We start from the raw sequence: 16,069 nt of genomic DNA on the forward strand, positions 1-16,069 counted from the left end.
ATTTATTAACCTTTTATCAGCTGTCTATCGGTAAAGGGTCACTATCATCCCCACAAATCAGATTTTATTAGTCTTTAGAACTTTTGTTTTTGCAAACAGCGAAGAACCATTTTGCTGTTCTGATTTTATGACATTCCGCGTTCTTTAGTGTGAACTGTCTACATTCAGATTATTCAACAACTTTGTCAGCTAAATGTCTGTCTTCCATACAGGGTCATTGGTAAAGGTAGACGTCGCTTCCTGTCATGCGCGCTGGCGGGCACCGCTGGCCATGATCACCAGTATGTGTCCAAACTGGGATTCGAACCAGGTCAGGCTGGCACCTGGTTTATGCGCGATGTCGACAACGACGGCAGAGACGACTATTGCAGGCAAGAACCAGCGCGCGCACACACACGCACACACGTGCATTCTCTATCCCGCTTGATGTACACACTTGTATATCTTTCTGCCTATCTCTCTGGGTCTGGGTGCATTCATTGCATGTCTCTCTCTCTCTTTCTCTCTGTCTCTCCCATCCTCTCTAGAGCTGTGTAATGGTAGCTTAAAGTTGCATAAACATGACTGTGATATGTCTGTCAGTATGTTTACTGCTGTCATCAATCTTTGTATCATGCCACATCTTACGCTGTGCAGATGCCTGGGTCTGGCCACCCGCTCCCGAGTCGTGTGCATGAAGGCGGGAGAGAAGGGTTTCTATGGCAGCACTGTGCAAGGTGGCAACGAGGATACCTTCGAGCTTCCAGGTTCCGACGGATGTAGCCACAAACGTTTGAACCCACATTTCGGCATCTGAGCCCCCAGCCCTCGTGTTTATAAACTAATCATTCATTATTGGGAAAGAGGGGGATTTTTTATTTTGTGTTTGTTTCTAATTCTGTTTGTTTTTGTTTTGTTTCCGTCTAGTTTCAGTTCTTTTTTTTTTGTAGGGGAGTAGACTCATGCGGTCCTTCTAATGACATTCTTCTCTTCACGTTTGTGTTCAAATATTTGGTTCTTCCCCTTCTTTATTTGGGGTTTTCATTATCATCGTCTTCTTCACCATTGTCATCGTCATCATTAAAGATTGAGTGCTTTGATTGAGTCTAATATTTAATTTACTTTTTAAATTGTTCCTTTTCAACTACCTCTGCTACCAAACTGGGTGAACGATATTTGATATAAGGTATACATGAGACTGGTCAAGATAAAAACCATCTTACTTCCTTTTAATGAGGGTTTATGATATTGAGAAAAGGTCTTATCCTTACTCTCAGCCTTCTGAGCTAAAACTAACTGATATACACATTAAGACAGTTATAGAAACCACCAGATATACTTACACAATAAAAGAAGCGATTATCTTAAAAATTATTAATTTGTCAGTTTATCTAGCTACTAACTACATTATCCCCTTCGTCATCGCTGGTCATCTTCCTAATCTATGAAAAAATGAGCGACAGGACAGTTACATCAAGGGGTGTGTATAGTTTACATCCGGTCCTTGGCTACATATTTGCACGATGGATGTTGTCTCCGAACCTGTATCATACCTGTATCATACACAAAATGAAGGTCTTCAAGCGAAACCAAGTGAACAGAACATCGTTTACAATTCACGGGCCAGTAAACAACTTTAGTCCATCTTGCCTGTACTCAGAAGTGACTCTAGTTCCACCTCCCAGACACGTGTCCAGCTTTGTACAAGGATTTCTAGCCTTATAAGATGTTGGTACAATAAGCCCTTTGTTGATATTTCAATACCGATGTGTTCATAGATCTCATAGCTAGTTTGTTTTTCATTGTTACCATTACAGTTTTAGCATTTCTGCGAGTTTCGACAGAACTGAGTATGTTTGCCCGTTGACGGGTGTTGGCGAGAAATCCTGTTATTTTCGTAGTAAATTATGTGTGTCATTAAACCTCTTAAGTCCTTTATTTCTCCAGGCTACAGGAACTGTGTCGCATGGCTGAAAACGATAAATAGCAAATAATCTCTAAAATTGCAGCTATGTATGTTGGATGAAAGGGAATCAAGCACCAAGAAGATCAGTTCGCATGGCGGAGCGGATGGTCTGGTGATTAAAACAAACTGCATCTGAACACGAAGCTATCCGCTTCGCTACCCGTGTGACGCAGCAAGCTTTTCAGCTGTGGAATGGAACCTGACCCTTTAGAGGGTTGGGGAAGATACTGTAGCATCATGCATCGAGAAAGGAAGGAAGAGTTTGTTTTCTCACGTCCTCCTGGCTGTCAGGGTCAAAAAGACCTAATCAGTAATACCTCAGTCTCTACCCGGGGTCACGGGACTACCATCATGGGAGCTCCAGTCTCCCATGCCACGTGACTGACCTGATGTAACATCAGTAGCGGGTTCAGCATTTTTTTATTTTAATGAAAGCCTTTTGCGCGTGTGCAAACCAGAAACACGATTACTGAGACAGGATGTATCGGTAATTGGAACATTCCCCTAGAGGTAAACAATATCAGAGGTGGGGTACACAATGCAGCACAAAGATGTCTCTCTCACCCACACACGAGTGGTTGAAAAAGAAGAACAAAGAGAAAGAAACAGAAATGAGGAGAGAAAAAGCGCAGAGATCAGAAGTACACGAACCAGCCTTTCGCCTCTCTTTTCCCCCAAAAAATGTTCTACTTCGCTGGGAAAAACATAAAATAGAAACCCTTGAAAACAGGGTGGCAACACTTACGCTGATTCAGCAAGACATGTTTGAGAATGTTTGGCCGTTATCTCGGAGAAGCACCCGCATCTCCTGACTTCTGCTGTCGCCTAATCTGGCGGAAATCAGTGCCAGAGACTCGCCATACAATGTTTGTGGGGCCATTGCTCAAGACCATCCCATCTTTTCTTTCTGTAGCCTCGGCGACTCAGGTATCGAGAAGGAACCAAGAGCTTTACACGTCCTTTCCGCTGTCAGGAAGAGGCACGAGAAAGGGGGAGAGACAGAGAGAGGGGAAGAGAGAAGATAAATGAGGCCATCGGCCACTTGACAAGAGGTGAATGTGTGTTGGAGACAGAAGTTTATGTTACACAATTGAATGTGTGTCTGTGTGTGTGTTAGAGTCAGGTTGACAGAAGTGTGAGTGTATGTTAGAGAGATAGTAAGACAGAAGTGTGTGTGTTAAAAAAGAAAGAGTTTGTATAATAATAAATAATAATTTGTATAGCGCAATATCGCTGCCAATACACAATCTCATTGCGACAAAAACAATCACAAAGATGTAGAGAGAAGAACAATGGCAAGACTCGTTGCATGTCGGCAGTAAATGTCTGACACACCAAGATCAGCTTGCCTCAGACCTTTTTTTAACAAAGAATATTACTATGGGGTTGCTGCAGGGATTTCTTTTTGTGTACTTTGTTGAAATATATACTAAATAAATAGAGAGGGTTTTTTAATAAACTCACATCACAAGGTCTTGACGAAGACAGGTACTCAAATTAACACAGGGAAACATTTTCTCTACCCACCACTGGCCATCGTCGGTTAAAAAATATAGTGGCGGAATCTCATTTAGACAGACGATTGTCAGCTGACCTCACAAATTGTAGTTTCAACTCCCTTCTTGACCCCGCGCAGGTCAACAACACCTCGCCCGCGAGCTCCGAGAAATCTTTGTTGAAGTAAGGAAAGTAAAAATAAAAATAAAACCCACAGCACTTTCTGTGTGGTCTCACGACAAAACGCCTTTGTTAACCCTGGCGAACGGTAGACATTCTCATTAAATATCGAGGCTTGAGGGTGTGGGACTGTGGGTAAGTCAACTCACGTGTGCGTGCCTCGCTGTACCTGCTGCTGCACGTGCCGGCTCCCTTTGTCCAGGGTGGAGAAGGATAAATAAAATATTGGATGAATGAAGGAATTTCCTGTCTCTCCAGATTGCTTCTGAGTCTGTAAATATTTAGCCTCTAATTGATATCCATGTTGTTATTAACTTTTTTATGCCGTTGCTGTTGTTGTTGTTGTGGGTGTGGGAACGGCGAGAGCGAGTTTTAGAGAATGTGTGTGTAGGTGTGGGCGCGCGTTTGCTTTGTGTGTGTGTGTTCATGTCTGTCTACGCGCTATTATTATTTATCTAATCCAGTATACAAAACATACATTCATTGCTAACCATTTTGATGGCTTAGTATGAGTATCTAGCCTCACCCCACATCTAATTGTCACATCTGCCGTGTCCATTGTCACATCTGTCACAACCAAACATCTTACTCGTCTTTATACATGTTACACGTGTTTTTATTACCATGAACGTGCACAGTGTGATATTACTTTTACGGACATTAACATTCTTCTGTATATTTCTATAAGCGACATAAGTCGTTCCCCTCTGTGTACAAAATAAAATAGTTGAGTGTGGTTACACAAGTAGACAAGGTATGTTTATGTAAACAAAACACAAATTGGGCGAGGGTTTAAATAAGTCACTATTACAAATAAAAATATTTTAGGAAGACAGTAACTTAGTATTCAAAGTATAAAAACATGCAAGTTTACGCACGCACACACACAAACACACATACATGCATAAACAGGGATACTGTCTGGACAAGGAAGACTACTGTGCTCTGGTCGACATGCGCTCTGCGGTGAGCTATACAGATTATCTCCCCGCAATGGTGCAACGGATACTGATTTACGATACTGATATACGATACTGATTTACGATGAGTGAAGAAAACATCATTGATCTTACTAAACATGTCATATCTACCTCCAGGCTGTAATTGTCTGTGAGGTATCTCCGTGCTCAAGTCAGTCAAGATCAAGCTCTGGAAATTCGTCCTGACCGCCATATTGCCAACAACATAAAACATTCACATAAGAATCCTTCATTTTTCAAGAGGATACTATTGGAAGATCACCGTCTCTCCACAGTCACGTGATGTTCCACGTGATGCTGTCATGTTTATAGTTACCAACATCGAGAACACAACACAACGTGGTTATACGTTGTCACGTGCAAGGACGTAGCTACACTACGTTATCATCTGTCAATAGTTCGCTTACATCTACGACCACTTTGAAAAAAGGTCCACCATTAATTTTTCTTTTCATTGGGCTTGTTTGTAAACCGCTATAATGGCTGTCTTGTTGCTAATTTCCTTGAGTTTTCTGTTTTTGCAATGAAGAGTCATTTGGGATCCAACGGTTTCTTTATTATTATTCTTAAATGTTTTTTTTTCTGAACAAAGGATGCCGATTTAATTTTTTAAATGGTGTAAACATCCATATTAAATCTGCTTTGTTAGGATTGCTTTGACGCAGTGAGACGGGAAATCACACCACTACGTCTGTCACCTGGTGAACACACTTCAGACATCAAACATTCCACCACAACATATCTGTGTCACAGTGTTATGAACAGTGTTATGTACAGATTTCACTGACACTAGACATAACAGTAGAACTCCAACTGCTAGCATCAGGTGTAAAATTCAGTCGAAACGGCAGGAAGAGCACACAGAAGACTGAATGCAAGTCTTGGTTGTTTGCTCTTCACTTGTCATCAGAGTCAGGTGTTGGTGCCGGTACTGACTTCTGTTTACAGAGACAACACGAGGACTCTACCTCTCCTTCATCTACTCAGGTAAATACCTTGGCTGAGTTTGTGAGTCGCTCCTTTGCAAAGAGCTCGACATGTGGGGATGACAGGGTCAGTAGATGTGTTCGGAGTAGGGTCTGTACAGGTAGGTGGGGTCGTAGCCCTTGACGTCGGCGTCGTCGGTGTGAGGGACGACACGGATGAGGCCTGGTTGCACCTGGGAGGTGGGCAGGGGGTTGGTGTGGGTGGTGTAGTGGCCACTACCTCGTGGTGCCTCCTGGCTGCTGCCGCTTCTCACAGTGCGCTGTCAACAAACAGGAAGACTTTACAGTTTATTTGTACCAGGTGTCCCTGCTCGATCATGCTACTCGAGTGTTTGTTTGTTTGTTTGTTTGTTTGTTTGTTTGTTTGTTTGTTTGTTTGTTTGTTTGTTTTATTTGCGAGTTCTATCAGGGAACGAGCGTGTCTCTACCTCATGTATGATTGTTCAAGCCTGTGTAGAGAGATTAGTTTCTTGGTTTTTACTGTTTATTTATTTCCTTTCTTCTTTCTTTTCCTTTCTTTTATTTTTTCCTTTATTTATTCTTTTGTTATTTTTTCTTTTTTTTTTCATTATTTTTCTTTTTTAATGTTTTGTTTTGTTTGCTTTTTTTTTTGTTTTGTTTGTTTGTTGTCTTTCCTAACTCATGTCGGTCAAAAAGATAAATAGGCTTCCCCCTCCACATAGCCCCCACAAACAAAAATTTCTGAATGCTTTACCTCGGGGCCTAGGTAGTCTGCCTTGGCCATGAGGCGTCCGTCGTTGGTGAACCTCGAGTCGGTGTTGTGGTCTCTGAGCAGAAGCGTCTCGTCATCCATCGCGCTGTGTGTGACGTAAGCAGTATTTGCTGTCGACACGTGCCGTGATGTGCTTGCGGCGTTGTCTGTCACCACCCTCAGAGGCAGCGGCCTCCGCATCATCGTGTCGGTCTGAGACAAGTGGTCGGTGCCCTGTACTGTCAGGTAGCGGTAGGAGCTGCCCTTGGTTCCTGAGGAAGTGACGTCACAGGAGGTTAATAATCATGTCGAGGTTGGCGAGTCAGTGAGTAAAAATCTGTGTACGTGATGACCTGTGACACCCTCTCTCGCTCTTTCACTCCGCCTCTACTTTCTTCTAACTATTGTATCATCAAATCGATGAATCAATCAGTTAATTCAATCATGAATCAACCAGTCACTCTCCTAACCATCTCTTTCCCTCAGCTACTCCATCATTTTTCGATCGATCACATAGACGAACATTTTGCATGTCGTCACACAGACATACACACATACAATGTGTTTAAGATTTTATCTTTCAGCGATTTTCCGCGAAAGTTTATTGCGCCGAACTGTTCCAAACAAAAGCAAGCTTTCGATGAAGTGCAGAGAAAAGACGATGGGAGAAACTAAAAGAGGAAATTTTTAATTAAAAAATAAATTAAGAAATTAAAAGGCTGTCAGCGATTATGGAAAGACAGTGAATAACGATCCCAAAATCCCCAGGTTAACGATGTTTAAATATTTCATCGCCGGGAAAGTCTGAGGATGGTGTTGAGGACGGTAAGATGGCGCGTGACAGTAGCACGTGACGTGACGTGACGTGACAAGCGCTCACCTGTGAGAGCTGTGTCGTCACGAACGAGCGAGACACGCCCCTGGCATGTGTAACACGGTTATCAGTCATCTTCCTCACATCTATAACCAACTTCACAGGACGTAGTAGGGACCTACCCTGAAATCCCAGATTGTCGTACGCGGAGCCCCGGTGTGTTTCTGCTCCTAAAAGATGTTTTCTGGAACTCACTGCGTAGATGCTGCTACCTGGAATACAACACAACGTTTGTACAGCATGGTAACTACAGGTCTCTGTACATCTCTCTCTCTCCCCCGCATTCTCTCTACCCCTTTTTTTCTCTCTTCGAGTTTTCCAATCCGTTGACATTAAAGACCCACCCCACTAACTCATATTCATGACATATTTAGCTTGACACTACCAGACATTAATTTCAAACGCTTTTTCATAATTTACATTCCTTCCTTCTCACCCTGCCCCATTCTACCCCGAGAAGAAAATCAAACAGCAGGAGGTACCAAAAGAATAAACGCACCTCACACCCTCTAGCTTTACTTGGAGAAACATGGTATTTGTCATATCGGGGTTATTTATAACACACGAGTAGGAACGACTTGTCAGAAACAAAGATGTCTATCACATCCACACCTCCTCCATTACCTTCATCGTGGTAAGCAGACAGCGCAGGCACGGAGCGCCGGTCCTCTTGGTATGGAGAAGGCGAGAAGTAGCGATTCATCAAACCGGTTTTAGTAACCGGATTCAGATCGAGTTTGTGGTCGCCGGAGGTGGGAATGGCGTTCTTCACGTAGTCGCTGGCATCGCGACACTTGACGCGGATGAGGACGCAGACGACGATGAAGAAGAAGGCGGCGAGGAGGCACATGAGGAGGGACCAAGGGAAGGACCTCCTCGTTAACAAGGGCGAGGTGCCCACGACTGGCCAGAAGAAGGCGCAGTACACGACCAGCCCGGCCAAGATCAGGAGCCCTAATTAGAAATAAAATAATAAATAAATAATGGCTAAATAAAGTAAAAATTAATTTTAAACAAGCGGGTCTAGTCTATGGATAAATAATCTGATTATCTGAGTCAATTATTTCGTTTTACCCTGTCGTCAGACTCAAAGCTCACCCACGCTGCTTTTCTGACAAAGATCAACACACACCTGCACTTGTAAGTAACAAGTCTTCTAGAATGATCTCAGATGAGGTGGATAGAATGATCTCAGATGAGGTGGGTCACAATAAAAGCTCACAAGCTAATTAGGGTGGATTTCAATGCAAATCTGATGCTAGCGACCACTGGCATATCGGGTGGACTACAATGAGACATGGTGAGAAGGCGGATCCCAAAGAGACTGATTGACTAACATGGTGACTAGGTGGACACAGAAGGACTCACAGGCTAAGCTGCTGAGACAGAAGGCTGCCCAGTTGAGCTGCCCCATGCGGTCCCACTTGCCGTAGCCCATGCGGTAGACGACGAGGACGAGGAGCAGGAAGGTGGCGGCGCCAAGTCCCAACGTCTCCAGCGCGCGAACGGCGTCGAACTCCGTCTGGCGGTACATACCGTCTGCAACAACAAGCAGTTATTGTACTTTCTTCCACTGACAGTCACATTCTCATTGTCCTCCACATCATGACGAATATCTCCGAGTGTTCAGTGGAATTCTCTCTTGTATGTCATTCTCCATTCCATGTCTCTGCCCTCCTCCCAACGTGTACAACACCCCCCTACTCGTCCCCGCCCCCGATCAAGAATTAGAAATCCTTTCTCCAGCCCATTCTCCAAATATTTGTAAATACGTTGGATACTTAAATTTGTTTTTTACGTATTATTTTACATGATAATTAATACTAATTGTGTGATTTTTCAGTCTATTTTGGTATACATTTCATAGGTCAGAGCTAAGGTAATAACAAGGAGTGGACTGATCGCCCTGTATAGGACCTATCACTATCACCCACAAAAGGCCTGAGTGGCGGGCTTTGTCAGCTAGTGACCGGTAACTAGTCAAGAGACGAATGAATGAACAAACTAATAAGTAACTTTCACCGATGTGTTTCCCTCTGTTCCTACATGTAGTGTGCCAGTGGGCTGAAAAATGTGTTTAAGTGCAAAGTTTGTGACATGAAGGGGAAAGCATTATTCTTCGGAACTAAGCACTGAAGGGATATGACCAGAATAAAAATACAAATAAGCGGGGCAAACCACCTGGGAATGCCAGTAGACAAGAGGCCAGCAGGTAAGAGAATGATTTGGTCTAAACACATACACGTGCTAAAGCTGTCAGGCAAATAATACAGTCGAAATCTCTGATGTAAATGTCGATATTTTAGGGATGTCAAGAATTTTACTGCTGGTGTTGGTCATATTTATTTCCGCTATAACCTTTCGGCCATAAATATTTTTCCCTTTAAGGAAACAAAAATTGCCGGGGGGACCGCAGCATGGGGCGTCACGTGTGGATGCACAGGGAAGGTGAGTACAGTGAGGTCGAGGCTCATCTGCCGACACAGCGATAGAAGGTCAGGGTGTGGCACCCTGATATCATGGTGAGGGGCATCAGTAGCTATGACAACGTTTGACAGAGTAATGATAGTCATTTCAATTCCCGATAAAAGCATGAAACCGGCCAGTCCTACCACACGGCACACCTTGGACATCGCACAACAACCTCAACCGTCTGGTATTAAAACATTTAATATGGCGATCGCCCACTTGTCACCTGCAACTTCTAGTCTGACCACACAGCCAAGCAAAGGAAATTCTGACAACACACTCTCTGTCTCCGAAGCTAAGACTGTACACGAACTGAGGAACTGAAGTTTAAAATGTCTCATCTACTAAATAGAAACGTTTTGTATACAGCTCCACATCGTCGTAAAGGTCCAATGGAAGATTTCTCTCCCTTTACCCACCTCCCTCTCCCACAAAAAAAGTTCTCGACGCATAAACGTTGTGTGATGTGGTTCAGTAAGAAAACATCCGCCATGACACTTATTGCACCGATAACTCGATGATGTTAGGGTGACGCACCGATAAGGTTAGAGGCCCGATAGCTGGCTTGTGAGGGGCCCTCGCCCTGCAGAGGAATGTGCTGAGATATCGTGCCGATACACCACTCTGCCCAGGGTGTAGTGGGGTGCCCTACATACCCCAGCAAACTCTGGCACAACCCTTTAGCAATGGCCAACTTGTTTGCGGTAAACCCAGCAGTCGCCAACCTATCACAGAGCAGAGAGGTAAGGGAGGTACGGAAGAGTGGACTCGGATAACTAAATAGAATTTAATTGCGAGGATATGAAAAAAAAAAAAAGTTCCGGAGAAAAGAAAAGTACTTGATTGAAGGAATATATAGACTCACAGACAAACATATAAATAACACATACGGTCGCTTTTAGTCATCAAGGACCCTGGGTGGCCAGACATCAGACTTCTAAATATTGTCAAAGGCGGAAAGAGTGAGTCGGACACTCACTGCAAAAGCTTTTTTGCACTAGGTCAGGGTTTTTTTTTTAAATTAGCAGACAATTTTACGATTTTTTTTATTATTTTGGAATACATATTTTTATAGCTTCAAGAGCGAAGGAGGATGATTAATCAGACTTTGTTTAAACAGGTTTGTTTGCTTGCTTACTTTGTCCAGCGTGCTGTCCTAGTGTGTCCAACTTACAAAACTGGTTTTGTTGTTGCCGCCCTACAGGTTGGCAATTTAGTTGATAAGCTTTTCATAGTCTGTATTCGGCTTCTATTCTGGAGCCTGTAATTTACTTTGTAAACTATTTTCCTTTTGTTAAACTAGATTAATTAATGGCTTGCTCTGGTTTGCAATGTATTGTATACAATACACCATGTTTTGCTGTTTGAAATGCATAGCATAGTTTTCTATATACTCATTGTTCCCTCATTAAGCTAGATTAAATGGCACTTACTCACTCCCTAAAACAAAATCTCATGATAAATATTCGTTTAAAATAAATATTTGATCCATTCATAAAATGTACAAGGGTTAAAACATTTTGTGAAATAAAACAACGACTAGATATCTAAAAGTTTTGTTTGTCTTAAGTCACACCCTTCCTTGCTGCTCAAGAGTAAAGAAGGTTTTTTTGTCACTGCATACAGATCATACATTATAAAGCCTACATAAAAACACCAAATAAAATCCAACATTCACATCTCGTTCTGTACAAACGGATGTCACCTGTTGTTCCCATCCCTACAAGCTTTAAATATCTCATACTCTGGCTGAATTCCTTTTCCAAAAATTTGTTCATATTGCAGCATCCTAGTTATTTATAGCATGGCTCGTGGGGAGACTTGACATTAAAATGGTCAGCAACTGATTCCATTGCGAGACAAACATCTTGAGCTGAACACGCTGCACACACTTCACGCTTCACTGCACACAGGTGGGTTTTATTGTTGCTTCTGTGTGTGTGTGTGCGTGCGTGTGTACGTGTGTACGTGTGTTCAAAATCAAGAAATGCTTTCAAGAATCAACACTCCACAAGATGTGTACATAAGAAATACATGAGTTCGGACAAAGCTCAAATAAAAGATATTTTTAGAGGCATCTTGTAGTTTCATGTCAGACCTGCTTTGCTGCTTTCACCTATATGAGGACCTTTTTGTTAAAAGTCAGTTAATCTTTTTAAGATCGCTCACATATATCTCCTCCTAACCTAGCAAAACTGTTTTTATCGCATTCGACTGTCTGATCAGTCAAGTGGAAATGACCGTGGCTGTAGGTATTTCATCTGAAATTCTCTCTGAATTAGTCATGTAAGAAGTAAAGCGTTCAATGAAGGACCCTTGCATTCTGTCTGTCTCTCTTCCCCCTCCATCAACCCCTCCCCAACATTCTTCTACTCTCCGCTTTTACTTCTGACTGTCGTGTCTGTACGACATTGCGCGAGTTAGAAATTATAATAACAAAGCCATTGTGACATTGTCCCTGTAGGAGGAGTTGACAAGTTTGCCTTCTGAGGTCATGTCAGAAATTATCCGATCAAATTAGTTTGTTTGGTTGGCTGGTCATGGGTGTGTGTTGTGGATTATTTTTTTTTTTGGGGGGGGGAGGTGATATGTTTTTCTATAGCGGAGGGTGTGGACACAGTCCCATTCTGCCCTGTACAGTACCAGCAAAGCAGTGTTTGATTTTATTCGTCCTGCTCTACCTTCACTTCACTCCCATGGCTTCAAAGACGTTTCCTATCTTCAGTTTCATGCCACGCCTTGCGAGACCCCGATAATTACAACAATTAATTAATCCTTCTATCACGGATACAAAAGTTGCCACACAAAAGAATCTTGAAGCCCACGCCCGTTACCACCGTGGCAACCACATCGTGCCTCTGACATTCCTTCTGTCGTAGTTCAGCTCGCAACGGAGCAACAGCAAAACGTCTGCCCCCGACCTGACGGTGGGTGGTCGGTGGGTGGTCGCTTGGGCGTTAACTTTCTGCGCATGCGTGACTTAACTTGATGGCCTGCAGGGCGAAACCACTATCAGCCCCGTGCATATAAAAGTATAGAAGGCTATTTATATTTCCTTAAAACCTGAGAGTTAGCCTGAGCATAGCACGAAATGTTGTGATCAAATTAGTAGCAGATTAACCATACAACACTCTAATAGAGTTCATTAAATATTTATTCTCCCAACTTTCTCTCTTTCCCAGACACATACCAGATAGATATATCTATCTTCTCTGAACTTCTTTCTTATTTTCTTTCTTCACCACACACATACAAACCTTAAACATAATGCGTACTCACCTGTAGCGTATATGAACGAAACTTCAGGTGTTGTCGTGTTTTCACCGCATGTACCTGACAGACCACATCCCGTTGTGAACCACAGGCCTACACCTACCAGAAAAGAATCTGTCTCCAGCCATATCCACATCGGTGCAACGTATCCTGCCACCTGCAGCAGCAGTCCGATAAAAGCGAGAATTATGGTGATGATAATCCACTGCGTGACTCCCATCTTGAAACAATCGACAAGAAGCGACTCCTCCTCGACGTTTGATGTCTTTCTTCACACGTTCATGTTCACTGGAAACACTTTAGGTTATTTTTTTCGTCTGAGGATGTAGACACAGTGCAGTACGTAAAATGACAAAAGCATTAAAATATTTCTCCACACCTTTGTTTTGTAATTGAAGAAAAACAGTGATTTAGTACAACTGTTGATCAGAAACTTCGTAGGTTGCAGACACACCAGAGAAAGCTGTCGCACTAGGCTGGGAATGGAGGGAAGGGCGAATAAACACGACAGAGGCCAGCCAGCAAACCAGCCGAGAAGTTCAAACTGCAGGGTCGAAATGAGTCTAACCAAGCTGTCGCTGTATTGTCCCCGTTGGCGGAAGTCGGGAGGGGCGATGTCACCTGGCGAACGCGACACGCTGACGTCAGGGAGCGACTGCAAGGACCTGCCCATCCATCCACCCACTGCGGGGGAGGCACGACAGTCGCGACTCACCAAAACATTCGATGTCGTCACATGAGATACAACTAGACATGTATCTTTACATTAATGTCCATAGTCATGTTTGTAATTCAGCAGTGACGATGATAATTTGTTTACATTCCTGTCAATTGCGATGATAATATGCTTACATTCATGTGCATACTAATGTTTATGACATATTTATTTGTGTAGTGACGATGATAATTTATGTTTGAATTCAAATATTTAATTTTTCATAATTTGTTTAGTCATATTCGCAGTATTTTTTATTTTTGTTTATGAAAAATATTCTGTGTATTAATGTTTATAGTAATCAAATCATTATATTATTACTCACATTGTTCAAATCTCGTTAAGAAAACGCAGCAAAAGATGGCAGTTTTAATGTACGGGGTTTTGAGAAGGTTGTATTGCCACCTACATGCCAGTCATTTTCTCCCTACACCTGTTCTCATACACTGTTCCTGAGGACCAGTATGTCAGTACAGTCCTTTCACTCTTTTCATGGAATCCAAAAGCCTCTGGCCTCCGGGTGCGCGATTAAAAATGTCTCTCAGAATAACCTGTTTATTCCAATGTTCACTTCTATTCATTCGAATGTTTCTCCAGCTGTCGCTAGGATATTCAAGGTCTCTAAACCTTTTGCTGGGGGAAGGTTCTAAAAGCAGCCAATACCACATACTTACATAGATCATAGAAGTCTGTGCCTAATAACCTGTGCACAAACAACGGTCATTGCTGTCCTCCTTGTTGTTATTATTCAGTACTTCTGCAGTAGTAGTTTATATGTGGTAAGTAGAAGCAGTGGTGTGTGTTGTATTTAGGAAAACACTTTTCTATTAAGACTAGCCAAAAAAAAAAACAGGAGAAGGAAAAATATTAAACACCTTTCAAAATTTTTCTGTTTTTATTGCCTAGTACAGAGTACACGTGAACTAACTTGAAAGGCAAAAAGGAAAGAATGTAAAGAGACCAGGAAAAATAAGGAGAAAAATAACGAACGAACGAACGAAAGAACGAACGAACGAAGAAAAAGTGAGAATATTAAAAAAGAAAGGAGCGAAGCCCTCTTCGCAATCGTGAGAATGTTTACTTTTTGCCGGTTCAATGGAGGAATAAAATGCGGATGAAGGTGGTTTTTACGGCCGACCTGTCGTGTACACTTAGCTATCGGACTTTCCATCTCGTGGACTGGCCGCCAGCCATCCGCTTGGTGACGCCGAGAAAATGGTTTGATGCGATCTCTACCTTGGCCTCCCTCTCCTGGCCCAGCACACAGACCATCCACTTCTTAAAACTGTTCATCGGGATTCCTGAAGATCCCATTCACTATTACCTATTACTGTATTGTCATGTCTGAGTCTGTTTTGGCCCTTTACCAGAGCATTACACTGATTCAACATTTGTGAAAAGATTTGATAACATCCTAAGAAAAAAATGGGGAGAAATCCATGCTGGAAACTATAAATCATTTAAATAACTAAGTAAAAACTTCCGGTGTGGATTATAGATAGTATTAAATACCCAGCCTCTGGCCCGTTTTGTAGCTCTTGGTGTAAAAGAAGCATATCATAAAATCGTGGCATTTATGGTAGTGAGAAGAGTAGACGGGGGTTTACACAAATAGCTGAAAGTTTATCGCCGTTAACGGAAACTCTGACGTCATGAAACTAAAAGTAACTGTTCATTTTTTTTAAATCGTGATTTATTCGCACCGAAATTTCCCCATTATGAGGGTGCGGCCAGGCGTGATTTTGATTTTGGGTGGTGCTGGGTATCTCAGATGTTTTCCCAATCTGAAGCAGACCAATAAAGGTATGAAGGGGTAGTCTCCACCCTTTCCAATCCCCTTGCTATACAGACCGTAGTGAAATGTTCTTTTCATCCTGATTTATTTCTCTTCTCTCATTCACTTTTTGTTTGCAGTTCATTTATAGAAAAATATCGTTCTTTCTGCAACGATCTGTGCCTCCTCTCGAAGTTTGAGATACGTTGTGAAAATCTATGATCGAGTTTTTAAAAATATCTATTTGCCCAACCTCTATTCACGATTTCATTTTTTTAAATGCTTGGATCGTGGCAGAAAAATAAATAAATTGAGATGTTGTACACAATAACTGCAGCAACCAAGCGTCCGACTCATCTGAGCAGTTCCCCTAATTTTCTTTTCGATGAGGGCAGAGAGTGTCTCTTCTGAGGGTGGCTCCTCCTGTTAAGGCACGAAGTGTTATTTGAAGTTTAAACAGAAGATTAACGTGTACACACACGCGTGCTGAAATTACAAATAAGTAATATTTCTTATGGCTGTACCTTGTACCACCGCCACTGTGTTTAGTTTCCACCCCACCGCTTCCTGAGCACAGTTTGGGGCGCCCCTGCTTGACACACCTACTTTTCAATCAGTGAGCACCAACTCTTTTGCACTGAGATCGGGTGTTTACCTCACCTTT

At 42.5% G+C, this 16,069-nt stretch overlaps 2 protein-coding genes and 1 long non-coding RNA gene across 3 annotated transcripts in view; 2 read left to right on the top strand and 1 right to left on the bottom strand.

Moving 5' to 3' along the window:
• Nucleotides 1-1,917, top strand: part of LOC112566770 — a 31,866-nt gene extending 29,949 nt beyond the window's left edge. The window contains exons 4-5 of the mRNA XM_025243121.1: nt 213-371; nt 637-1,917. Coding sequence (XP_025098906.1) covers nt 213-371; nt 637-796 — 319 coding nt within the window. The 3' untranslated portion in view covers nt 797-1,917. The remainder of the gene's footprint in view (nt 1-212; nt 372-636) is intronic.
• LOC112566763 lies at nt 916-13,362 on the bottom strand. Its single transcript, XM_025243107.1, has 6 exons — nt 12,923-13,362; nt 8,543-8,713; nt 7,799-8,128; nt 7,297-7,386; nt 6,304-6,572; nt 916-5,848 (listed from the first exon to the last, which is right to left on the bottom strand). The coding sequence occupies exons 1-6, from the start codon at nt 13,134-13,136 to the stop codon at nt 5,657-5,659; spliced, it is 1,266 nt and encodes a 421-aa protein (XP_025098892.1). The 5' UTR covers nt 13,137-13,362; the 3' UTR covers nt 916-5,656.
• On the top strand, nt 10,083-13,488 carry LOC112566784. The gene is made up of 3 exons (XR_003099698.1): nt 10,083-10,386; nt 11,429-11,556; nt 13,358-13,488. It is a non-coding gene; the product is annotated as an uncharacterized LOC112566784 (long non-coding RNA).
• The last annotated feature ends 2,581 nt before the right edge of the window (nt 13,489-16,069 follow it).

This window comes from Pomacea canaliculata, linkage group LG1 (genome assembly GCF_003073045.1).
Source record: "Pomacea canaliculata isolate SZHN2017 linkage group LG1, ASM307304v1, whole genome shotgun sequence".
NCBI classification, from domain to species: Eukaryota; Metazoa; Mollusca; class Gastropoda; order Architaenioglossa; family Ampullariidae; genus Pomacea; species Pomacea canaliculata.